A 27165-nucleotide genomic window follows, 5' to 3' on the forward strand; every position below is an offset into this window, starting at 1 on the left:
AAACAAAACCCCCAAACCAAGCCAAGTTACTCACTGGATAAACTTTGAATAGGCCAGAATCAGTTCTCTGTCGTTACACAAGCATTTCTAACAAGAGGAGGAAGCAGTGGGGTGTGCATCCATCAGCTTAATGGACAACTTGACTTTCCAAAAGTATCCTGAAGGACTTTGTCCATTGTCCTTTGGAAGATAATTTCGCTAAGTGATATCTGGCATATTAAGCACCTAAATTTGTGTGCTGCTTTCAGATAATTTGGCAGAACACGCAGCTACATTAGAAAAAGCTGAAATATTAATGGAAATATTAACCTTGTCAGATTACCAATTGGGTTGAAATTTGTCCTGTGTGCCAGAATACTGGGCTTTTGTTTCTCCAGTGACTTCCTGGGAAGGCAAAGGAAAGATCGTGGAGCTTAAAAGTCTGTAATATTGGGGTTTTCTTTTAGGTCAGAGATATTTTAAAGGGGAGAAAGACAAACTTAAAAGAAAGAGTTTTGACTTTACCACTTTGAGCTCAATCCTTCCTGAGGTTCCTGTGGCCCCGCCCTGGATGGGCACAGAGACTGGGTCCTGCTCCTGAGCCCAACCAGAGGCTGTGCCCTCTGCTGATGGAATCACAAGGTGGTGGGGAAGCCTCTGGTGCAGCTGGTTGGCTGTTCCCAAAATCTTTATCGCAGACTAAATTCACTCGAATTCTTAAGTACAACAAAAGAAACAAATTGCTTTACATAACATATGAATTTTATTTTCTATATATTTTCTAGCCACTTATAAAAAGTTAGTTGTCCTCTACATTTGGGTTTAAAATGGAGATCATAATTTATATTTGGATGCTAAATGAGACTGGGGGTGGGAGAGAATTACTATATTTGACTCTCCTTTTTTTTTTTTTTTGGTCATGGAATCTGTGTCTTTCGGGAGGTACTGGCTCTTTGGGGTTTGGCATAGTCTTATGACAGAATATAAGAGGAGGAGGGACGAGTCCTGGAAATGTCACTGTTAGGCTTATGCCAACTGGGCCCCAAGGCAGGATGTGGGTGCAGTTGTTCACTTGGAGTGGTTCTGGGGGCAAAAGTGAGGGAGTGGACAGGGAGGGAGGCCGTGGTTGAAAGGGGCCTGTCACTGGTGGCAATAGGAATTCCATCCTGCTGGGCCCTCTAAGGGACATGCAGGACAGGAGAGGCGGATGCTCAAGTCCTCTGCTAAGACCCAGGAAGTGGCAGAGGGGAAACCCAGCAACCTGCAGTGCCCTCCCAGGGAGGCAGAGGGGACAGTGCTGGGCTGAAAAGCTGGCCATATTGGGCTTTTCCTTCATTAGGCATTTCAAAAGCAGAGAAAGACAAATTTAAGGGAAAGGGTCCTGACTCACCATGTCCAAATGCAGGGTTTTCATGGAGCCTCAGCCCATGGCCCAGCACTGACCACCAGAGGCAGTGTGCCTGCCCCATTGTGGGGACTCCAGACCAAGTCCAGAAGGACACCCACCATCTGTACAAACTGACACAGACCCTGGAGAGCCCGCTGGGGATTAAACGCAGTAGATTAACCTTCAAAAGTCCTCTAGAATGACTGCAAACTTTCAAAGTTGCACTTCTGTGATAATTGTTCTAAAAATGCATTTTTCTTGAAGAGTCTGGGACAATGCCACCCTAACTAAAATAAGTATATACTAAAGCAAGCACAGTATGCCACGTGAGTATTTCTTACTTACTGGACTTGCCAAATTTGGAGAAATACACAAAGATTCACAAAAAGCTTGTATGCTGTGTCTTTGTGTTCTGCTTGCAGTTTCTCAAAAGGTTGTTTGGCAGAGGCTAATATTTCTACTCATTTTGATAATAATTTTGAATCTCTAAAGGATACTGGGTCCTCATCACAGAGGAAATGAAATATTGGAATATATGCAACTAGCTTTTTTAGGACGTGTGGAATATTAGTTGTCTTTCCAAAGTGCAATAAACCTTGCACTTCATCTCTCAAATGAACAAGTAGGCAAAAATGAGTGTTTTTATCTTAGACTGACCACTAGTTTCTAGGATTTTAATATCATTCCTGCTTCACTATTTTATAATCAAAATAGATAAATAATATCCTTGGGGAAATAGCTTTGCCTTTCTCTATTCTTGGTGCTGAAAAACACTCAGACCTTAAAAAATAATAAATAACATAATAGCATAGTTTGACCTCAGAAAACTTGATTTTTTTCTGTCAATATGCATTTCTAGGATCTATATTTTCACTTGTAGGAAATCGTCCCACGTTGGCCTCATTCCAGGTCAGTGGTGATTTCCAGGACCTCTTGGCTGTCTCCACAGTTGTCTGAAACATGTCCACTCTTTCTCGCCCCCCACCCTGGTTTTAGGAGCGGCTTCTGCTCTCCCTGCTACCAGCTCACATCGCCATGGAAATGAAAGCTGAGATCATCCAGAGGCTGCAAGGCCCCAAAGCAGGCCAAATGGAAAACACAAACAACTTCCACAACCTGTATGTCAAACGGCACACCAACGTGAGGTACGCATGCCCAAGCCCTCCGCGGCCGTGGGGGTCTGCCTGCCTGTCAGGGGCAGTTCCCCCTGCGAGCCTCGTCTTACAGCATCACTCCTCTCTAGCTGTTGGTTCTGCACAGGTGGAGCAGGTCCCACCCCATTCATCCCTCTGAGCCTCTTGGGCCATTAAGATTTAAGATAAGAAGATGTGATGTGGTCCTCGTTAGTGGACAGAGTTGCCTTCCATAGTTTGTGATTGTTCACAGAGGGAGAGAGGTGGACAGTGGGTCCTATCCCCAAGGCCAGGTTGCAGTACGATGAGAGGGAGTGTCCCTGGCTCTCCAGGCACAAGGACTGATGTCCCAAGGTGGGCTTTTGGGGGCAGGGCCTCTGTGATGGACAACTAGTGACAGAGGCCACAGGGGACTGATGTGCAGCTTAATTAATTCATCATGAAGTTTCTGCTGTGCAAAGGCTGGTTGATTACACTGGCTTCTCAGGGAGTCACCCTGGAATCATAGCACCTGGGAAGCTAACCTTCTGTCATCGTACGATTGTGGCCAGAACTGTGAGGCCTCGAAGCTGGTCCAGGGGGTAGCGCCAGGACGCTGGGGCACACCAGCTGATCCCTGTCCCAGTAGATGCTCAACCAAAGTTAACATTCCGTCTCACAGGATAAGAACAATGTTGAGGCTTCCATGTCTCCTGACCTCTAGAGAGGACCTGTGAGGGGCCCTCATCTCAAACTGAATAGGGGACCCCTTCTGTCCCTGCAGAGCCAGGTCCATCACTGGGTTCCATGCCCCACCCATTCTGGTACCTCTGCTTTTGGGGGTTTGTTCTTCGATTCACTGATTATGTTGATGTGGTACTTTCTACGCTAGGTTAATAGTCATCTCAATAAGTAACCTGTGCACGTATCCACCTCATTTGTGGTGCTTTGGTGGTGTTAGCTGAGTTGTCAGAGAGGGTGCTTGATCAATAGTTCAAACATCACCACAGCTGAAATTGGTTGAGCATCTACAAGAATTGGGATCTGGCCAGTGTACCCCTGAGTCCAGATTCTCCACCTCAGGCAGCTGCCTCTAGGACCAGCTGCTTTAGGTCAAGGCTTTGATGAAAATAAACTTTAACTAAAACCTAAATACATTGCAAGGATAAGTTTAACTTGACGTCAGATCTTAGAAAACTTCTACAGAGTCAATAGTATGCATGACCCAAGCATACAAAGATGTGAAGACACAGTAACAAACTGACTTTGGAAAACAGATTATAGAGAAATCAGTCAAGTCAGAACTAAGGAGCTAAAACATTCAAGAAAAAAATTTTTTATTCTGTTAATAGCATTTGCTGTTTTTTTTTTTTCTCTAAACACGGCATCAGGATAAAACCTCGCTGCGTTGTTGTGTCCTGATTCTCCGTGGCCTTTCCCTGAGTCTTGCCCATCTGTTCTGAAATGTTCACAGACTGACCATAACTTTTAAAAAGTTCAATAAAATTAATAAAGCAGGAACAAGCACACCTCCCTTAATCTCATGCACCGTCCACCTCTCTAACTCCTTCTCTTTCCTAGCTCAGATCCTAGAAAGAGTTTGCTGCACTCTCTGATGGCCTCCCTTGTCTTCTCTCCCTGCTGAAGTCGCCACTCTCAGGAACCCCCAGGCCACAGAACTAACTTGCCAAACTCCTCCCAGCTGGTCTGCATCCGCATCCCACTGACCACGTGGGTACTCTGACCCCTCTGACCTGGTCCTGCAGTCCCTTGATCTCCAGGGTATTTCATTTCCTTTGTTCTTTTCCATGGTCTCCTCTGTGGCTTTCCGAGTCTAGCCTCTCCTATAGGTCAGTGTGGCTAGACGGAAAGTTAATATTCCGACTCACTCTCAGGTTCCTCTGTTCTCTCCAGCCCTCCCCCAAGACTTTAATCCCCCTGTAAATGAGGCTAACATGTGACCTATACAGGACTACCCAGGCTTGGGCTGTCCAAGACAGCACCATCAGACTAACACAACCCATGATGAACTAGTCGTCTCCCCTAAAGCTTGCTGTGATCTGTGCAAACCTCGGTTCCTAAACCCCATTTCACAGCCAGAAACTAGTCTTCATCTTCCGCTCTTCCTTTTCCCAGTTGATCCCACCAACATCCAATTAATAACAACATCGGGTCCGTCTCCTTCCACATCTGTCTGCTTCCCTCCACGGCCCCCCACTATAAACAGTTAAAGCCCTTCCACAGGGCTCTTCTGGACTCCAGGTAAATGGTCCTAACTGACCTGCCTGCTTCTGGATGCACAGCCAGAGGGACCTTTACAATAGGGTTGACCTGGTCAGGTTCCTTCCTGAGTGGCCCCATAGTACCCTGTTCTTCTCTTCTTTGCACATTAGGTCACAATTTGTGAACATTTCAGAACTGCCAGCCTGCTTATTTCTTTAGAATTTTCTGCAACCAAATAACCTGTACACCTGCCTAAGGTATCGACAGCTCACTCATCACAGGGCTGCTTTGACCTCCAAAAGCTTGACCACAGGAAGCACTGTGGACTTGTGAACATGAGGAAGTAGAGTCAGCTGCCTCCTGATTCTGCTTGGGGGTCAGACGCTCTTTTCTGAATGGGCAGACTTAATCCTTCCTTTTGGACCACAGCTCAGGGTCAGCCATCCCTGCCTGCCTCTACATGTGATCATGGGAGAGGAAGGAGTGGATCTAGGGGTCATCTGGGCAGAATGGAGAGCTGCACCCCAAAGCCTTGGTTTTCCTAGAACTATCAGAAGTCTCCTGTGCTGCTGTCCATCTCTCAAGGTGAAGCCAAGGCCTGTGCTGAGCTCAAGGAGTAGAGGTCCTGCCCTGATCTGCCAGGGCCCCTGTTGCTTGGTGCTATATTATTTTTTGTCTTGTTTTTATTGTGATAAAATATTCATAACATTTATATATTAACCATTTCAATTGTACAGTTTGGTGAGATTAAACACATGCATAATGTCCTGCAACCATCTCTACCCTCTACCCCAGGACATTATTTTCACTCCACACAGAACATCTGTCCCTGTTCAGCAACAAGACCACACACCCCTCCCTCAGCCCCTGTGGTCCTATTCTGCTTGATTTCTCTGTGGTGTGTCTACTCTGGGGACCTCACTTAGGAGGTCATGCACTGTTTGCCATTTGTACCTTGCGTTTCTCACTTAGCACGATGTCTTCTAGTGTTGCAGCGTGTGTTGGAATTTCCTTTCCTTTACCAGCTGATACTCCCCTTTTCTGTATACACCACGTTTTGTCTACCCATTCATGTGTTGATGGGCATTCAGGTTACCTCTGTCTCAGCGGTTGTGAACAGAGCAGCTGTGAAGGTTTGTGTGCACGTCTGTTCAAGTCCCTGATTCCAGAGCTGTGGAATGTGCACCCAGAAGTGGGACTGCTGAATTCCCTGCTATTCGATGGAGTGCTTTGAGGAGTGAGCATGTCATTTTCTCTGGTGGCTTTACCTTTACACCAGCAAAGTACAAGTTTGCAGTTTCTCCAGGTGCCCAGCCCTGTTCTTTTCTGTGTGTTGCTTTTGTTAATCAAAAGTAACAAAAAGTGACTATGAAATGCTCATTATTTTTCTTTCATGGTGCTTCTTAAGCCAGAGCATATTCCATCTCAATGTCAAGCACCAGGAGGAATTTAGGTTTCTTTATAAGAACTTTCCACAAGTCAGAGAACTGCTGTGGTGTAGGAAAGGTAGTGTCACGCACGTGGCTGCTGTGTGTCCCTGTTCTAAGCCTGTACACAGGCCTGGGCCATCTCACAGCAGCCTCCACCCTCTGCTCCTCCCAGGAGGGGACCACACAGTTAGTCCCCACAGTGACGACCCTGGCCTCCTCAACAAGTAATCCACACACCCCCAGCTTTCTTTCCCGGCTCTCTGCCATGTTCCTTTATAGAGCTTACCAGAGTGTAGGTAGACATTTACTGATGATGCCTTTGTTCACTGGATGCACCAAGCCAACTGAATTCTGACATCAGGAAGAAATCCCGTGTCTGCTTCATCCTGGCAGGTGGCAAGTACTCCAGAATCACTTGTTAAGTAGTCTATTATCTTAAAAAAGAAGATTATTGCCAGGCCTGGTGGCACACAGCTGTAATCCCAGCAACTCAAGAGGCTGAGGCAGGAGGATCACAAGTTCAAAGCCAGCCTTAGCAACTTAGCGAGAATCAAGCAACTTAGTGGGACCCTTCTCTAAATAAGATATAAGGGACAAGGGATATAGCTCAGTGGCAAAGTCCCCTGGGTTCAATCCTCAGTACCATAAGTAAATAAATAAACAAATAAATAAACATTATTCCATTTTATTTCCTTGGAGCACTCCAATCAGGATTGGGTTTTACTATTTGCCTCTCCCCCTTAGGAGTGTTGTATATACATCATGTAACAATTCAAGTAGTAGCATGCTCAGTTCGTCACCAGAGTTTCCCAGGTGTGATGGAAGTTAGGATATAGGCATCACATAAACATGAGGAAAGGTGACCAGAGAGAGGTCAGCATGGCACATGGGTGAGGTGGGACTTCTCTCCCTAGTAATTCTTCATTTTAACTACAAAAACTGGACACTAAGAAAGCACTTAAATGGGCAATTTAACAAAAGTGTTATACATTCTCCAAGAAAATAACATCTTTCTCATGAAAATACAAAGTATAAAAGTCCCAATACTCTTGTAATGGAAAAATTGTCATGATTTTCTTAGCAAATGCCAAGCCTTAATTCTGTCCCCACCCCGTGTTCCCGTAGCATCTTGTACGCCGACATCGTGGGCTTCACGCGGCTGGCCAGCGACTGTTCCCCGGGGGAGCTGGTGCACATGCTGAATGAGCTCTTTGGGAAGTTCGACCAGATCGCCAAGGTGAGCAGGGCTTCCCTCCCCCGAGAGCCCGCGGGAGACCCGGCTTCCTTTCCCTCCATCCCACTACCCATATCTCACTATTTTCAAAAAAGCACCCTTCAGGAACGTCGTTTGTAAAACTGGCTGGTTTTATTTGCTGTTGAGCCTTGATGAGTCTCAAGCCCGTATTCAGAATATGAAATGCCATGGTTTCAGATTCTCACGTTTTCACCCATTTTTGAAGCTTCTGCTTGTGTGTTCATCAGCTCCACGTGATAAGCCATTCAGCACAACGAGATTCCACTGCTGTACTCTCGGCCCGGTGCTGTTGGGAGGCACTCCAGGGGCATTTCCAAGTCGAGGGGCTGCTGAGGTCATTCTAGCTCATCTACCCACCATAGCTGCCCTGTGCTCATGTTGTCAATGGGACCCTGGAGACCACCTAAAATAGGACAATACCCTGGGCAAGCCCTGCACTTACTGCCACCTTGTGTTCTCCTAGCCTGGTGTGCCACTTGTGCAGAGGTGCAAGCTCAGGGCTGGCCTGGCATGTGCTTGTGGTGGGAAAGTCCACATAGGAGATTATAGAGGTTATCTAAAACTGCCCTGAACCTTGCTTGTTGGAACTTGTAGGGTTGCTTGTGAGACTTGCAGCTCTTTCCTTCCCATAAGACATTTCCAATCAGCCTAATTCTATAAGTTGTTCTAAAAAAAAAATAGTCCATTATGCCTATTTATCAGTTACTTATATGTGGAAGGGATGGTCCTAAATTTAGTTTGCTGTGTTGTTGATCTCACTTTTTAACAATACAGATCATTCCAGCCAAGTGTCTTAGGAAGAAATCTGGCCTGCAGATGTTGGCAAAATCACTCTTGGGTGCAGCTTCCCAAGTTTGTCCCCTAGGCTGCCTGGCAGCTCTCACTGGGGACTTTTAAAAATCAGTGAGATAATAGCTCTGTTTGCCTCCTTCACCCACACAAGGAAGGGCTGAGCTTTATAGGTGGTCATTTATGGAAAGAAAAAAGCTGAAACCTAAACAATAACCTACAGTTTTTCATTAATAAGAGATCATTGTTGGAATACCTGGTCATGGCAGGAGGAAACATCCCAACTGTGGCTGGTGGTAGCATGACTCCACTGTCCACAGGATAGTCTCTGTTCCCTGTGAGTCTCAGGGTCCACATTTTCCATTTTGGTAGTAACAGTAGTCATATTGGAAAAGGGGCATACCCTACTCCGGTATGACTTAATCTGAACTAATTGCATGGATTCTATTGACACATAAGATCAGATCCAAGTATTGGGACAAATGTCATGTATAAATTTGGAAGAATGCCACTGATTATGCTTAGCAGAGGTACTCAGTGTGACTTCCTCTAACCAAAGGAACAGAGGAATGTCTAGGCAAAATCTGAGTCCAGCCTGGGTACACTTGGTCCATCCATTGTAGTTCAAAATGGCAGCCCACTTTGGACACCAGTTCATGGTTCACAGCTGGACAACATGGACATAGAGAGTGCCATCAGCAAAGGTAGCCCAGACAACTGAGCAAACAGTGTGTGAAGCTCATCACTTTAAGCCAATAGACTCAAAATCATTGTCATGCACTCTTGCTAACCCTCATGCTTTCTACACCCAGGATGTCTATTTAGGGAGTGTGGGAGGGCAGCCTGGCTAATAAGTAATTATTTGCCTTTTTCTTATTTATGATATTGTTATTGGAATTGATAGTACTATAAATAAGCACAAAAATATGTCACAGCTTGTGAGCTATTAGGGAAAGAAATATGTCAAATCTTCAAATATTGGGGAAAGAAATATGTCAAATCTAACTCATGCTCAAAAGGAAAAAGATGTCATGTTTCTGATGGTGTTTGAAATTGTTCAGTTTATACACAAACCTGTATTAGCATCAAAGGAAAAATTTTGTGTTTGGAACATCTTTGGTTTTTGTTTTATTTTGCTGAAGAGTCTATATGATGATTGAAAAGGTTAGAAATGGATGGGATGTAAGATTGATGCATATATGAGTGTAGTTAATCTAAAAACAACTCAAGTCATGAAAAAAATGAGTTGTTCAAACTTTATATTGAAACAGTTTAGCCTAAAATCAGAATTGAATTTTAAATTACTTGGCGGTGTTGAATGGAGGCTTATTATTAAGCTGTGAAGATGTTTATCAGATGCTGGTGTCTACAGGTAACAATCTGCTTCAGGTTTAAAATTAATGAAGAAAACCGCAGCCTAAGGGAGAATGACATAAGATTCTTAAGTCCCACCGAGCTGAGCTCTGGCCATCACCTTCTGCTCTGAAAGATTCTGCTCTGCATCAAATGCTTTATTTCCCCCTCCATGTTTGGAGATGTTCAAACTGAAGAGAATGATCCTACTGTTTCCTCCTCTGCTTCTAATTAAGTGTGAAGTTTTCTCTGTTCTCCTTTTTCTTCCTCTTCCCCTTGATCTTCCTTATTTCCAAATAAGCATTGGGTGAGGGTCGGCCATTCTTGCTGGTCAGGGAAGGGAAGCGTGAGTTCTCATTTCTGTTCCCACCTGCCCCATCTGCCAGGGCCGTGTCAGTAGAACCAGCGCTGGATGGCATCCGGTGACTGAATCATCACACCAGTGTATGGTGCAAATGGATTCTGTGATTTCTTCTTCCAGGAGAATGAGTGCATGAGGATTAAAATTTTAGGAGACTGCTATTACTGTGTTTCCGGACTTCCTATCTCTCTCCCTAACCATGCCAAGAATTGCGTGAAAATGGGACTGGATATGTGTGAAGCCATAAAGTAAGTGCACTGTTTAAGGGTTTTTTTTTTCTTTGACATTTAACCATTTTGAGTTGTGATTCTCACCTGAATCTATTTCTATTTTTCTGTCTACTGTTGCTAAATGCATTGCTGTATATTTAAATATAAATATGCAGTTACCCATTTGTTGGTATGTGAGTAGTGCAGTCCAAAGTAAAACTTCTGTAAGTTTTTGCTATTGTCATTATCAGCCTTATGGAAACTAAATTGGAAATTTATGGGAAGACGCTATTTTGTTTGTTTCAAAGGTGATTTTTAAAATTTCTGAGCATTTTCTTTGATCTCAAGGAGAAAAATCTGCACTGTGGCATCTCTCCAATTTCTGATGAAAAATATGATTACATAAACTGTAAAGAAAAGTGGTTTTTACCAAGGACTGCAATTAATATAAAAATGCAATCCAGAATTCCTTCATTTAGTCAACAATGCTCAGCTCTGTGAATGAAGTTTCAATCAATATCTGTTGTCTGCATTATGTCTAAAGTTTATTTCATTGTTCATCTAGAGAAGGTTTGCATTGGATACTAATATCAATACCATTGGCAGATACTGGGAAAACAAAAGGTAAAAGGTGATTTTTGTTGGCAATACCATCATCTTTCTTTAGCCCTTTGTAGAAGCTATTCTTAAATGATAATATCTTTTGTTTGCTGATTGCATAATTTATGGACATTTTATTTTTGAGTCATGTCAGTCAAGAGGCTTTTTCCTTACCCTCCACAGTTTTTGTTTTGTTTTGTTTTTTAATCTGAAAAGACTTGAAAAAAGTACTGGATGTTCTAGCTCCTTGTCTCAAAGTTAGAGCAAGTAAGGCCAAGAGGAAAGTAGGAAGTCCAGGGGTCACTTGCTTGCCCATCATGTACGCTGACCACATGTTGAAGTGACTAAAATGTTAGCAGGTGCATTTCTCAGTGCTGACCCAGGAAGGTAAAAGGAGCCCCAGCTTCAGCCCCTGAGGCCATGATCTCCCTGAGGGGAGGAGAGACCTGCATGTTCTATCCAGATCCACAAGCTCAGCAGCAGACCACTGTGGTACCACTGGGCAGAACGGGAATGGGAGGGAAGTAAAGCGAGAAGGGAGGAGTAGTCGCTGGGGACTCCGTTCCCCTGTACAGCATGTGCTACATGGAAAATGACCGTTCTCTACTTGCTTATTCCCATAAATAAGTCCTTTGCGTGGTGCACAAAAAAATATCGTTTTGACTTTTTTCTAACGTAACCCCTCTGACTCCATGTGTCTAGGTAGACATGAATCCAATCAGTGGAACTAATATGTTTTCTTAAATTTATAACCTGCTCTGGAGGCAACCCCAGGGTTGGTTTGAAATTCAAGGTGAAATGGGTTCTATTGGAGGAAAGAACTTTCCTTGAAGAAAAGTATCTTTCTCGATCTTCTTTTCAAGCAAGTGTGGTAAAGAGTTTTATGAAGGGCAGAATTATGCATATCAACAACTTTGAATTAAACTATCCATTTTTTTCTCTGAAGCTTGATTTCTGCTTTCAAATTAACTATTTTATATTTGCATAACATAAAGTTATTTCAATGTGCTGAAGAGCTTTAAGGAGGAAGAATACTCATGGCTTGTCCCAGTTTATAAGAAACGCCTTTTTATTACATTATTTTATGTCTATGTCACATGTTGTTTTCTATATATTGAGATATTTGGGTTATATTTGGGTTATACCACTGTCACATATGCAATTTGCTGACGTACGTACGTACACTCAGATGTTGTGCAGACAACGTCCTCCAGAACCTTCTACTGCTCAGGCAGAGGCTCTGCACCTTGGAAGTAGTGACTCCCACGCCCCCTCCCAGCCCCTGGCCATCACTATTTTCTGTCTCCAATTTGCCTGTTTTAGGTGGTTCCCCTGAGTGGAATCGTGCAGTGTCTCTCCTTTGGCATTGGCTTCTTTCCCTGGGCACAGGGCTTTCTTGGCAGGACAGCCTTCCCTCATGCAGACACACGGCCTTGTTTCCTTTGTCCATTCATGGTTGAAGCATCGGCCCTGTCTGACCGTGTCCACACCCTCAGCCATGCTGGCAGTTTTGAGGAAACTCCCCAGTGCTTGCTCGCCTCAGTTTTCAAATCATACCATGGCTCTGTGTCCCAGTGACCTGCCACCCACTGACAAAGGGACTCAGCTTCCTCCCTCTATCATGTGTCACCTTCTTGTCTTATGGCTGACAACAGGTTGTCCGGTCACACCTCCAGTAATGCTGGGGACAAAGTGGGCATCTCACAAGTCCCAGGCACCCTTCAGCGACTCTTGTGGCCTCTCACATGATTCTTTGTGCCATTTTCTCTCTCATTTGTGTTCTCATTTCTTGAACCATGGGTGGGGATGAATATTAGGATTTTAATTTTTTAAGCTGTGGAAGGATACTTCCCCCCCCCCCCCCCAGGAAACCACTTATTTTTGCATCATGGGCCTGTTTCCTTTATCACTTTTGGCATGCCCAAGTGGTGCATTTCATCACAGGGCCCCGCCTGTGCCACTGTGCCATTCGGGATGTTAATGATGCGTCTCACCAGGACTCAGTCTCTTTCTCCTCGCTGTGTGCATTGAGACCTGTTGCTTTCCTCCACATTTTCTCTGGGGTTGCTTTCCCCCATGCAGCCAGGGTCATCTTCCTGCACTCTTCTCTTACAACAGAACTTTAAATGAAAAATGGATTTAGTTGGAGGAAATGAAGAAGCATTGCCCAGCATTTCCATTTTCCCTATTGAAGTTCTTCACTTGTCTGTTAATGAGTTAGTAATGAAGCCCTAAAGTGTGTTTAAAACAAATTTTTAAATTAATTTCTTTTGCAGGATATGTCATGCATTATTAAAACTTTTCGATAGTATTTCTTCTCTTCTTAATTAAAGAATATGCACAATTGTAAAAGCTTCATCTCATGATTTTTTAAAAAAATCTTGATTCAAGCTAATGTCATTACCAAACTCTCTGTGTTGAGTTCTCTTGTTAGCAGAGTATTCACTGGGGGCATGCACCCCGGGAAGCACTAGAATTGCAAATGGAGTCTAAGACCATTTCTGAGGCAGTGAGCACAGCAGGGGGCAGCACTGGATAACCAGGAGTTTCATGCGTGTTGTTGAACCGCGGGCTTGGTCATCTCCATGATCTGGCCTGATCTGGCGTTACCAGCCAGAGATTAGAACTAGGGTCCAATCTGGGAGCTGCTGAGAAGAAAAGCCCTTCCTCTTGGCTCAGGGCAGCCATCTCCCGCCACAGGAAGAATTCGTGGCAGCATTTCTGACAACCTAAAAGATTCTGAATAATGAAATGCCAGGGAAATTGGCCAAGAGTGAAGGCAGAAGAGGATGTGACTGAATTGTGACATCACTTCCCTTCTCTTTAGGAAAGTGAGAGATGCTACCGGAGTCGACATCAACATGCGTGTGGGAGTGCATTCAGGGAACGTCCTGTGCGGTGTGATTGGTCTGCAGAAGTGGCAGTATGACGTGTGGTCACATGACGTCACCTTGGCCAACCACATGGAAGCTGGAGGGGTCCCCGGGTAAGGCCAAACCTTGGATTTCTGTCTGCAAGTTGGCAGCACAATTAGAAGGGACAGGTCAACAGACTAGTACCTGCTCTGACCTTGATGACTTCTCTTGCTACACTGGTGTCACGTAAAACTCATGTCCAGTGGCTTCTTTTAATAGGTAGATAAACAGGAATTCTCGGACTGGGGATGTGGCTCAGTGGTGGAGCCCTGCCTAGCATGTGCAAGGTCCTGGGTTCCAAGCCCAACCCCACAAAGAAACAAAAACAAAAACTCAAACTTTCAAGTCTTGATTCCATCAACAGCCAGGACTACGTATCAGATACCTAACTGTAGCCCTTACACATTTGCATATTTATGAACAGAGACTGAGATAATGATGTTTTAAAATGCAGTCCAGGCATGGTGTCTCTCCAGGGCTGGACACTGCCTGGGAGAGCAGCACCATCAAAATGATCAACTGTGGCACCCACTCATCTTTGTTAGAAGATGGACAAAGGAGCCTCAGTGCGAGGTCTGTGGTTTGGAGAGCCATGAGCACAAGCCCAGAGACAAGAGTCCACACTTGATACTGCTCAGCATTTCTGTTAAACACCTTGGAAGAGAGCCTCACATGCAAGCACTCAATATGATCACATTTTTTCTCTGCTGTAATTCACTGCAGCCCCCCTGCGGGATTCTGTGAGTGCAGAGAAGCGTCAGATTGCAGTAGCTCAAGGCCTCAAGGAAGCGCTCCTAAGCAGTGGTGGATGGAGTGTAGGCTCTAGTTACAGTCAGCCCCCCAAGAACATGTTGGTCTCCTTCATTTGGAGAGAAATTGCTGAAATCACAGACAAGTAGAAAACCTTTGTTCACATTTGTCCTTTCATATCTTGACTGTGCTTTTAATGTGGAATTTCAGACGTGTTCACATTTCCTCTGTCACCTTGGAGCACTTGAATGGAGCTTATAAAGTGGAGGAGGGAGATGGTGACATTAGGGACCCCTATTTAAAACAGCACCTGGTGAAAACCTACTTCGTAATCAACCCCAAGGTCAGTACCATTATGAAGAGTCTATGGTTGGCCTTTTATTTCTGTGATTAAAAGGGAGGAGGGGCAAATTATTGGTATAGATGCTTTTAGTTAAGAACCGGTGTAATTCCTTGCTAGTCTTTGCCTCAAAAATGACTTCAATTGTATGGTTAAAAAAAAAAAAAAAAGACTTCAAATGCATTTAGTGGCTCAGCCATGAGTGATGTTTTGTAATAATGAATTCAGGTGTTTATTAAGGGGGCACCATGGGGGCTGTGTGTGGCGGGGTGGGGGTACAGGGTGTTGGTGTGGGCGGCTGTGTTTGCTGGTCCCTGTCAGCCAGTGTCAATGTCAGTGGATGCTGCCCCGAAGGGGTCACAGCCTGGAGAGCCATGAGTGGAGAAGCTGAATTAAGAGAAAACATTTTACTCTTGCCTTCAAAAAATGAAGAAATCCAACGAGATGAAATAGGTTGGACATAATGAAAAGGAAGGGAAGAAACATTTTTAAGATTAGCAAATCTTAGGCATCTATTTGGGTGAGAATGTGCGTATGTGTGTCTACATGTTTCCTTGCTCACCGAGAGAATCCCCGTCACCTGGAAGACAGGCCAGCCCTAGGAGCAGGGAGGAGCTCCCCTCACCAGGTTAGGCCGGAGCCAGGGGCTCAGAGCCCTCGGCTCTGCTCACTCTTCTCACTTCCTGCCAAGTGAGCAGTACCACAATTAGAGAGAAGACTCAGAAGATCCGAGGGGTTATGTAACAGCCCCCAACTCCCACAGCTAGCAAATGGTGACGTCTCAGCAAGAAAGACTGCTGAACCATGAAAACCAATATCTCAAAGTCAAGATCAAGTTCGTGGATTTCATTCATGACAGCATCGCATCCCTTGGGAGACCAACTTCCAGCTGGCATGACGATTTATCTGGAGGTAGATGAGGTGAAGCAGCAGAGCTGTGGGGTGACAGAGGGATGCAAAGTTGGGTGCAAAGAACACTGTGTTCATGGAAGGCAGCTTAGCATGAGGAACACCCCAAAGCCAGCTACCACATCAGAAGAACACAGCCATGAAAAAGCCAAGGCAGATCAGCACGTTCTGTTGAAGAATTTACTTTATAAAAATGTCCATTATTGCATTTATCGATTTTTCCTACCTTACAATGGCAGGTGAGTTTTACTCTCTGGAATAAAGTCACTCAGCTCAGGTAGTCTGTTCCCCTGTCCCACTGAAGGTGTTGAGTGCAGAAGCCAAAGAGAGTCGCTGGGCAGTGCGGGAGGAGCTGGGTCCGCAAGAGAGGGTGGAGCAGGAAGGAGTAGGTAGGCACGGGGCTGTGGTGCAGCAGGTGTGACGCTTTGTCTCCTGTCCCAAGGGAGAGCGACGGAGTCCCCAGCACCTCTTCAGGCCTCGCCACACCCTGGACGGAGCCAAGATGAGAGCCTCTGTCCGCATGACCCGGTACTTGGAGTCCTGGGGCGCGGCCAAGCCCTTCGCCCATCTGCATCACAGGGATAGCATGACCACTGAGAACGGCAAGATCAGCACCACGGTGAGCTCGCTGCTGCCTCCAAAGCACTGGGTGCTGGGGGAGAGCTGGGTTCCCTAACAAAAAGCTGGGCATCTCTGCCAGAATGGTTCTGGTCTGCAGTGCAGCCGGCTTACCATCCTCCTGCAAGTGACCTCCAAGGCCACATTGCTCAGGTTCTAACACACAGTGACTTTGCCCTTCAACTGTATAACCCAGCACAGCATTCTTTACAACTGATAATAGCAATCAACTGTAACTGAGCTGTTCTTTCGGCAGTTTCCTTTTTGTGTCCTTAAGCAGAAAGCATTGAGCGTCTCAATACGGAGATAAAGGCAGGGTATGCTCCAGCCTAAGCAGCACTACCAAGACTGTGCCAAGCCTGCGCTTTCAGACCTTCTGTGTAGCCACACACCCTCCACTGCTGGGGCTCTGCTCACTTCACTCCAGCTTCCAACCGAGAGCAAAGCTCCAGAGCCCCTTAGATCAGGGATGTGCCCAGTAGGACAGCTGAAAGGGAGATGGGAAGTGGACCAACAGACGCAGGGAAAAATAAACACAGTCAGGCACTTAGAAAGTACCAATGGTATGACTGGATCCTAAAATCAGCCCTGAGGATAGTTTCATGTATAATGGCATTAATGGATGCAGTTGAGTAAAAAAAAAAAAAGAAGAAAAAGAAAAAAGAAAGAAAAAGAAAGAAAGATGTTACATAATAATTCTCAGTGGCTGATGCCAAGCAACATGCCAGGCTGTCATAGGAAAGTGAAGCTTCTGCTCTCCCTTGCCCCACCCCCAGCATCTTACAATGACACCCCAATCAAGCATTCTTGTTTTGTCTTAATTATATCTTTTCTCAACTTGCCTCCATCCTTTTTTAAATTAAAAACAAAAAAACTGATATCCAACATGGACTGCCCATCAGCTAGGCATCAGGGGATACTGCCAGGATAAGGGTTAGTGTGCATCCTTGTAGGCAAAGAAAGACCATAAGTAGGAAAACATTTAATGAGTAGGGTCATTTCAGGTGCTGGTGAGGACCACCATGAAGTTGAAATTGGTGATGTCATTGGAAGTGAACAGGGTGGGACAGCTACTCCTGGTGGGACAGCTGGGAGGTCTCTGGGAAAGAGAGGACAAAATTAAAACAGAGGTGGCAGGGGAGCAAACTCAGTGTCCCCAAGATGGAAATGACTGTGCCATCTGCTGGGGGCACAGAGGAGGCTGGGTGCTGGAGAGTTATTAGCGACGAGCAAACGAAAGTCACTGGGAGGGGACAGGCTAAGGTCAGGAGCTGATGTCTCCTTCTCAGTGTAAGGGGAAGTCGTGGGGGATCTGGAACAGGGAGAAGCATGATGGATTGATGCTTGGGAAAAAGAACAAGAGTGCAGGGATTCCAAGTGGGAACCATGCCTTCTAAGCTCAGGTTTCAGCAGCTGAAGGAGTAAGTTCAAGGTCTGATTTGAAAGCTGAGCAACGGAGACCTGGTGTTGGATAGGATCTGTGTGAGAGGGAGCAGCAAACCCTGCAGTTGAGAGACTGGTGGTGTCATGGGAATAGACGATGCATATGAGGATAAGATTGGGTTCATAAGATGGAAAACTCAAGACTTTTTTAATGGGCATCTTCAAATTGGTAGACCTTTTTAATAAGTGCAGGAGGGAAACAGATGATTGGAAAAGCACATCAGGAGCTCCTAGGAAAGGTCCAAGCTAGAGATGAGCTGAGAGGACCATTTTAGGTGATGTTTGAGGCCATGGGAGCAGAAGGAATCATCAAGAAGACAGTGATCCAAGCAGAGCCCTGGGGCTCCTGGAGCCTTGAAGGATTTACACTTGTTAGCAAAACTACCTAATGACCCTAGTACCCAATTGCCAATGAAAATTTATACTGCTGGCATTAGCAATGATTTGGAAAATTTTGCCTCAGTATTGCATTTATCATCTGTGCTCGGGGCCAGTAACTCAGTCTCCATAGAGACTTATTGTTTGCCTTCAATTACTTGGTGGGCTGGTTGATTTTTAAGAAATAAGAATAATTTATAAATATTTGCCTATGGTTTTCCAAGTAGTTTCTCTTGTATACCTGTCAAGGAAAAGGTCTTACTTCTCTGAATATGTGTGTGTGTGTGTTTGTGTGTGTGTATGTTTGCTATGATTGCTTATTTCCTATTAATCTTTATTATTCTCTGACTTTAGAGTGATCATCTCCCTTATTATCTGACTGTGGGACTGCAGGAATGATTTCAGTCTTGAGACAATACTGGTGAAAATCCCTGATCTAAGACTGGGCTGGAAACAGCTTCCAGTTACAAGAAGTTGTGCACAACCTGGAGGACCTCTTGCATGATTTTGCAATTTTCTTAGCTCTCTGGTCTCATCTGTGATGGGTTCAGTGCCAAGGCTTTTATCACCTTAGCAGAAATCAGTACAGACATCTTAAGAAAGTTCTATGTCTGCTTAATGTGCAGAGCCAGGACCAATTTTACTGAGCTGTGTCTCTTACTCATTTTCCAAAAGATGCCACTGTAGTTCTTACTGATACATTCCATGCTGGATCAACTGCCATTTCTTTTCTAATCCCCTCTGCAGAATTCCATCTACTCTGTGTTGAATAATGCATTGTTTTAACTTACATAATAAGGCATGGAGTACAATTACTTATTTTTAAAAGTCTTACATTTTTTGTCTAGATACACTTCTTAAGCAAACCTTTGAAATCAAGGCAACAAACGCAAATTTCAAAACTTCTTTGCTTCAACTTTCACTTACATTTCCTACTGCAAATGTTCAGAAGTGGATCTTTTTTCCCTCTTGTCTTAAACTAATACTGGTCATCAAGTTCTCCATCAGTGAACTCTGACCAGTGTCTCCCTTCCACACCTCTTTCTGGAACTTCAGAACTCCTCTGTTGAAGTCTTCTCACCCAGTGTTCTGTGACTCCACATACATAGCCTGTGGCACCATTTTATAACAATTCAGTTCAGAGATAAGAATCCATGGTAGATTTTGCACTTATATTTGTATTTTAAAGAACCTTCTAATTTGTCTGATTTTCACATGATTTTAAGTGGCTGATAGTAACCTTAGTAATAGTGCCCTGCAGGGTATTGTCTAAAATCAAATTTATAATATAAAAATGTAAAAATTTGGGCTGGGGATATAGCTCAGTTGGTAGAGTGTTTGCCTTACATGCACAAGGCCCTGTGTTCAATCCCCAGCACCAAAATAAATAAATAAATACATACATAAAAATTTTTTAGAATCAGATGATGATCCTGATACTTCCAACATCTATAGTTTACAGATGATGCCACACTGCAAATATGAACAGGGCTTTAAATCTTGATTCGTATTTACAATTGAGCTCTTTCTTCACACAGGCAGTGATTTGTTACATAAGTGATATTTGCCATGATTAAAGAAGAAATATGAAATTTATCATTATCAATGCAATATTTTTCTTGAAAGATGTTCTTAGTAACTAATAAACTTTTCTTTTTAATATAGGACGTACCAATGGGTCAGCATAATTTTCAAAACCGCACTTTAAGGTATGATATATATCTTTGACTAACTTTTTAAGACTTCCTGCTGTTTACTGATTTCTGAGAATAATTATCATCAACTATAGTCATTTCAAAGGCTTCTTCTAAAAGAGCAGTTGCTTGTGAAAAGCCCTGTTACATTGCTTCCAGCTTCTAAGAATAAGGTTTTCAGTGTCTTGTTATTAGAATTACGAGAAGGAAAGGAAAATGACACCTGGTAATCATCTTAGAGTGTTAAATTGCTTTCCTAAAATGATGCTTCTACATAGCAATATGCAGTAAAAAATTGAATGGTCTTAAAATGCGTATGTTGTTTAAAATCAATTTTCAGGTTGAATCCTGAAGGTTAAAGCAAGTCTAGTCTTTCTGTAGTGAATGAGGATCTGCCTGCCCTCCCCAAACAGGGAGGAAACTCCCCACAAGTGTTCACAGGTGCCTGTCACATCCACGGTGAGAATCACATGCACTACTAGTTTTGACCCTATGTTCCTCTTTTGGCCTCAGCATTCCCATAAATTTGGTTTGGGAGTTCAGCAAACTAATACTAGGAAGCTGCAATAAAGCTTGTAAGGCAACCTCCCTCTCGTCACAAAGGTCAGTTCATGGGAGGTGTGGCTAGATTTGCAGAAATGAAGGAACGACGGGAGATCTGATGTACTTTCTTAGAGAAAAAGCCTTGTATCCAAGTAGAAACTGGACACACGCAGAGGGCTACCTGCCCAGGCATGGCCATAGTGCCCCTTGTTGCAGAATGCTGCTGTGTGGCATTATAGGTTGTCATCGGTTCTAACTTCTGTTCTGTGCAAACTTTGAAATTTTAACATGAAGATGTAGCAGCTATAGCCCTTGTGCTTTATGCTATAAGAACAGTGGGGTTCTTAGACTTTTGAAGCATTATTTTTAAGTGACTTATACTGTACTAAAAGTACTTCAGCTAATCTAATGGACCCCAGAAGATACCTTGGCAAGGGCCGTAATGTGCTAGTAAATGTGTGAGCCATGATTCCCAGAATGTCCCAGACTTCCTGACACTTTCTATTCAATGTCTCTTTTGGTATCTGTGTCCCTCTGCCTAGATTTTGCTTTAAGAGTCTATTTATTGAAATACAATAAGAAATGCCTCAGGGGACTCCCATGTTCTGGGATGAGCGCAGCCAGGAACATGTTGACCACAGCTCTTTCCATCCACACTGAGATGTGGAGTCACATTGTGGAAGGGGAGACAGCGAGGGCCAGTGGCTGAGCAGAGTGCCCAGAGGCATGTGCTGGGGACACGAAGCCAGGATTTGTGCGGGCTCTGTGACTCCAAAGCCCACAGACCTCACCACCACTCTGTCCTACCTGCTGTGCTAAGGGCCTCTTCACTCCTTCCTCGGTGGCTGCTGACCTCCAGTGGCCTCCAGACCTTCTGGAGAGAGTGCTGCTCTGGTCATACTTACCTGGTTCTTGACACTTTCTGGCTTGGTGACATGGACCCATAAACTTCCCTGAGACTCGAACTGGCCCAGGGCAGATGTGGCTTTTCCATACCTTCATAGAATAGCCCACGTATGGGAGGAACAGATTTGGGGAAAGAGGCTTGAGAGAAAGAATAGTGACAAGTTGGAAAGAGGGACTGTGGTGCAGAGCAACTGGAAGACCAATCATGGGGTCAGGGGCAGGTGTGGGGACAGAAAATCAGCTGTGCTAAAAATCCAAGGAACAGAGTCCTTGGATCTGAGTCCTTAAATCAAGATCTCCTGGCAGTCAAGATCTCCTTCAGGATGTCTTATCTCCACAGCCAAGGTCTCAATCATAGATAAGGAAACCACAGGCATGTTACAGTCCTTGTGCAGATAATCACTGAATTCAAATGATGCATAATACATGCCTTTATTGACGGTGTCGTATGTCCCACTTATGATGATGGTCTCTGTAAAGGCATTATCTGAGCTGCTCCTAAGCAGATTAGCAAAATTTGTAAACCTGAATATCATATTTTTATTAGCTTCAAGGTACAGATGGTTCCTTCTTAGACTTTGAAAGACTTTGTGAAAAACACAGCCACCAAATTGAAGTTTAAAAAAAAACAACAAACTAAAGTCTAGTTGTGGAACTGAGAAGTTAAAATCAAGGACTAAAGGTTGTACCTCACATTGCTTGGTTTCCTGACCCATGAGGGAGAATGCGTGAGCTGTGCTATGATGCCGAGTTTCTAGCTCTTTAACAATGAACGAAGGATCCGGTGTCAGTGGTAAGACACATGCTGAGCTTGTACCAGGCCCTGGTTCCATCCTCAGCACCAAAAAGAAAAAAAGAAGGATTAAAATCAATTTAGCTCATTCAAATGGATTGGAATTTGCTATGCTAAACCCTCTTAATTCAGTTCTCTCTATCTATGGATGGATCACATCTACCATTCTGGGTTTTGAATGAGACTGCCCTCTACCTGTTTTAAGTGGGCAGGAGCAGAGGGTACAAATCCTCAAACACGGGATCTGCAATTGAAAACCCATTTATCTCATTAACGACCATCCTGTGAGATTTAATTACAGATAAATTATAAATTTGACATTACACCCCTCAGGCTATTCTTATCTATATTGAGAGGCAATTCTGATCTCAGAAAAGTGTTATTTTTATTCCAGATTATAATGTCTATTCATTTAATAATTAACCAATCAAAACACACAAAATCTTCACCTGTCCAAGACAGAGGCACATCTTGTTCAGCCAGCTGGCGAGGGCCAGGCTGAGCTGCCAACCTTTGCAGCAGATATTTAACTTTCAAAAATAGGTATTAGTTCAGTTTTCTCCTTTACATCATTCTCGTGAGAATTGTCGAGTTGTCTTTAGGGTGCTCTTACTATTAGTTAGCATAATTCATTTAGAAAACATCTCCTGGTTAAGAATTTTTTGCTTCCAAGACCAAGTCTACGCATGTCAGTGGGTTTTCTGGGAGCAGCACTTTTACAAACCGAGGAACGTTGAAATACATACAACGAAGCATCGATATGCCAGAAATAAAACTACTTCTGCAAAGTCTTGAAAATCTGACCAGGGAAAACCTGAGGGAGGAATGCCTATTTTATCAGACAAACCAGATTTTGACAGGGGAGCTTCTAGAGCTAGTGTACTCTGCCATTAGGCAAAGCCTGAGGGCGGCCAGTCAAGCGCTAGCTCATCTCGGGGGAGAGAGCTCTTTATCTCCTATGCCACGCGTACATGTTTAGCATTGATTTTCAAAGCCTGGTGCATTTCACTCTCTGAGTGATAAGCCAACATCTTACTGAACCAAATACTCGAGTCAACTCGTTGAGTCTGCAGAGTGGGTCTATGCTGATAGGGAAAAGCCTGCTCATAGGTCACTTTCCTTTTCCCGTTGTCGCTTTATAAACAATGTTAAACAGAAGTTTGGGCATTCTAGGAAAATAGGCCTGATACACGCTTTAGTACAGATACTCTGACGTGAGTTTCCTTTTCCATTTAGAACCAAGTCACAAAAGAAAAGATTTGAAGAAGAATTGAACGAAAGAATGATCCAAGCCATTGATGGAATCAATGCACAAAAGTGAGTACCTGGTCATCTTACATGATCTCACTTAAAACCCTATTGTTTAAAAATAATGCCATATTTTTAAAGACATTTCATGCTAGGCTCTGCAATGCTTATATGACAGAACCAAGTTTTCTAAGGCAATAATTGATTGCACCTCAGTTGGCCTTCCTGATAGCTTTTGTTAATAGTATTTCTTTCATCTTTAAAAAAAAAATCAATCCCTTCCTGGAAAATGTTTGCCAAGTCAATTACTAATAAACAACATGACCAGTCATCACAGAACATTCCAGCCTCATATACTCAGCAAGCAATGTTTATAAAAGCTTCACAGGGCTTCCATATGGGGAAATCTGCAGAGTGTATCCCGTGACACTGTTCATTCAGGATGCGTCGATTCCTCTGCAGAATTGGCGAGTGTTGAGATACCCACCGTTCTCGATCCTGGGAGACGGATGGAATTGGAATCCACAGTAAGCAGTGGGAGGAAGGCTCGTTCATTCAGCCTGCGAAGTCAGAATTGCTGCTGTAGTTTTAAACGATCTAAGAGATACAGAGAAAAAATGATTTAAAGGAAGTGTCAGCTCCCCCCGCCTGGGACGAGTGATGGCATCCATCTGCCTTTGCGTTCTCCTGAGGTGGCTTGGCACACAGGCACCATGAGGAACGGGAGGCAGGCCACTCTAGATGGTTCTGGCATGCATTAGACACTCGATGGATCATTGTAGAATTGAATTATAGTGGACAGCAGTAGGTCTCCCTGAAAACCATCCCAGAAAGGTTTACATCTTTATAGAAACCTACTTGATTTTTATCCTGAAAGTCGACTCTTGAAAAGTGTAAATTATTTTCACCTAGAACTCTCTATTACCCACATACAGTTACAGGGCCTCAGTTAGTGTGTGGCTTTGCAAAATGCATGTCTGTTCTAGACTGTTCCACATAAATATTTAGAATATTCACATAGATTATGAAAGATCACATGACATGTATGTAAAGAGTGTGTGTGTGTGTGTAAAGGCATACAAATCCATGCAATGCAGCATCCCGATTAGACAAGAGCTGCCAATCAGGTGTGCTGGCACATTGACCATCGCCATCCTGTGCTGCAGGAGACCAAGCCTCCCACCTCCCAGAGCTCCTGGGGCCCACAGCAGTGCCTAGACAGACATTGCTTTCTCTGGCATCAGGACCACCTCCACACCAGTCCAAATGTTGACACATCACAAACCAGGAAGCAAACGATTCCCTGTGTCCTACCAGTAGCTAACACCTGGGGAAGCATCCAATTCCATATAATGCAGGGGAAGGACCTCATTCAGTTGATGCTCTGTGACCCCCAACCTAATACAAGACATTAGAAGAAAATAAATCTTGACCAAGCTTAACTGCCAATAATAATACAACATCAAAAACCTGGCCTCTAATGTCAGCCTCCGCCTGTGCTCATGCAAAACTCCTGCCCTCCTGAACTCACTTTTAGAGCTTTCCTTCTAAAGGAATCCTTACAAAGTACAGTTGTGGCTTTGTTCTGTTAAGGTTGCTTTTGAATTGTCCGTTGTCTTCTCATCCCTTAGTATTCAAATTCGTGTTTAGTTGACACCTTTGTGTTTTCATGCTTTTTCTTCTAAAGTCATATCTCAGGTTGATGTCACTGCTTCTGTAATGGCTTTCCCAACATATTTCAGAAGTCAAATAGAAAAAAAAAAAAGTCCAGGCTGTACTCAAAAAGTAAAAGGAACATTTTCTAGATAGAAGCTTTTATGCATCTACGTTTAATTAGCATGATAACATTTTGTTATGGAACACTACAGAATACTCACTAACTCCTCTTGTTTTGTTACGGCGTTCCCTGGTCTTTTAATATTGACTTGAGGACTCAACTGGGGCTCTAGGCCTGAGGTACCATTCAGTGGTTTTTCTGCTCTCGATATAAATCAGTGATTTCTTTGCAGATTGTCCTCTGTTCCTTCACTTATCCATTCATCGAGCATTTGTAAAATGATAAGTAATGACAGTGTTTGTTCAGCATGAGACACACAGCACTCAGGCCTGCCTCTCCTGGGCGTGTATCCACAGGGGCAGGGCCAAAGTTCTCTGAGGAGTGGTCCTGTAACCACTAACCCCATCAGGAAAGGCCCCATCCAGTGACCCCATCAGGAAAGGCCCCGTCCAGTGGCCCCATTCAACCTCAGGCATTGCTTTAGAGGACATCACCCAATACAGGTCAGGACTTTAGCACATGAAATGGGCAGGGGACACAAGCCTCCCACCCACAGCAGCAGGAGACTGGCCTTCTACTTCCTTGTCCCTTGGCTGTGAGAACTTGCATTCTTATACTCCAGAGAGACCCTCCATGAGGATGTGGGTGGGCCTCTGCCCATCCCATCCAGTCAGGACTTTGTTTAGAATTTTCTTTATTGGGCCTTGGCCAAATAAAGTATCTTAGGATAAACTAACAGGGAATCACTGATAGTCTATTCCAGGGACAGGGATGGGGTTAGATTTCTTCATGCCGTGGACAACTTGTGTCAGGGAACATGTCAGAAGAACATGAATTACACACACATCTTTCCCCTCCTCCTCTCCCCTCCGCTCCTCTTTCTCCATAGTTCCCATTTCCAGAAACAATATTTGACCTTATCGGCCAACAGAAATCTTTTTTAAATCCAAACAACCAAAGCACATTATGAATCTCTGATCTTTTTACAATTCTGTAGTGGAAACTCAGACCACTTCAGAGAATTCACATAGAAACCAAATCTGAGCTGGCACGGTGGCACTCACCTGTCATCTCAGTGACTCAGGAGGCTGAGGCAGGAGGATTGTGAGTTCAGAGTCAACCACAGTAACTTGGCAAGGCCCTAAGCAATTTAGCAAGATCCTATCTCAAAATTATATTATATGTATATTATATTATATATATATATATATATATATATATATATATATATATATATATAAAAAAATAAATATTATATTTTATGTATATATGGGCTGGGGATGTTGTTCAGTGGTCAAGCATGCCCAGTGCCAAATAAAAGAGCATGTCCTCCTTAATTCTAAGACGAGGTCATCTCCTAATGCTTCAAGGGAGAAGCCATAGATCAAACTCACTGCTGTGGGTAAAGGGAGGCCAGAGCATCAATAGCTGGAATTCAGTCATGTCCCCAAGCGCTCCTTGCTTATGAAGCAGGATGTTGGGTGCTGGGGACACTGGACAGGAAGTCCTGGTCCTGAGCACTTGCTGAGCACCTGCAGGACGCTGGTACCTGAAGAAGCCCAGATGGGAGCATGGGGCTGCTGATGAATGAGGGGTGGCTTCATTTCCACTTCACCCGACGCACTCAGTTGTTTTCCCAGCTCCAGCTATCCAGGAGCACTTTGAAATTTGACTTTTCTTTTTCAATAAAGAAAAAGAAACATTTTTAGCAAATGACCTGCACATCTTATTCATCGGTTGATTAACGTACAGTTCTAGAGTGAGAGGGTTAAAATTTATCTTAAATTTTATTTTCTGGCCCTTTATTTTTTAAAATTTATTTTTATTTTTTAATTTGTTTTATTTTTTGGATTATACATGACCCTAGGATGTATTTTGACATTTCATCCTCCAACTAGTCTCTATAAAAGAGCAATGATATAATTCTGTATCTAGTACAATAGTCAGAAATACCAAAAATGTTATTTCCCTGATACCTGAAGTTTATAACATTGAATCGAGCAATGACATTAAATCCAGATTTGTATCCATCTCACTTTTAATGGAAGTCATTACAGACACGTAGCCTCACTTCCTGCCTCAGTGAGAAGTGGACCGTGCATAGCTGAGCCCGGGGTTATTCCAGGGGACAGGGTGTCGTCTGGCAGGGAGAG

At 43.9% G+C, this 27165-nt stretch overlaps 1 protein-coding gene across 1 annotated transcript in view; it reads left to right on the forward strand.

Annotated features, from left to right (window-relative positions):
• The window catches only part of Adcy2 (adenylate cyclase 2), a gene marked incomplete at its 5' end in the record, with an annotated part of 357231 nt that overhangs the window by 235724 nt on the left and 94342 nt on the right, over nt 1-27165 (forward strand). The window contains 8 exons of the mRNA XM_015490394.2: nt 2363-2511; nt 7257-7368; nt 10010-10137; nt 13526-13684; nt 14574-14706; nt 16055-16231; nt 19717-19760; nt 23224-23304. Of these exons, the coding sequence (XP_015345880.2) occupies nt 2363-2511; nt 7257-7368; nt 10010-10137; nt 13526-13684; nt 14574-14706; nt 16055-16231; nt 19717-19760; nt 23224-23304 (983 nt within the window). The remainder of the gene's footprint in view (nt 1-2362; nt 2512-7256; nt 7369-10009; nt 10138-13525; nt 13685-14573; nt 14707-16054; nt 16232-19716; nt 19761-23223; nt 23305-27165) is intronic.

The sequence above is a fragment of the Marmota marmota genome, unplaced genomic scaffold (genome assembly GCF_001458135.2).
Source record: "Marmota marmota marmota unplaced genomic scaffold, marMar, whole genome shotgun sequence".
Lineage (NCBI taxonomy): Eukaryota > Metazoa > Chordata > Mammalia > Rodentia > Sciuridae > Marmota > Marmota marmota.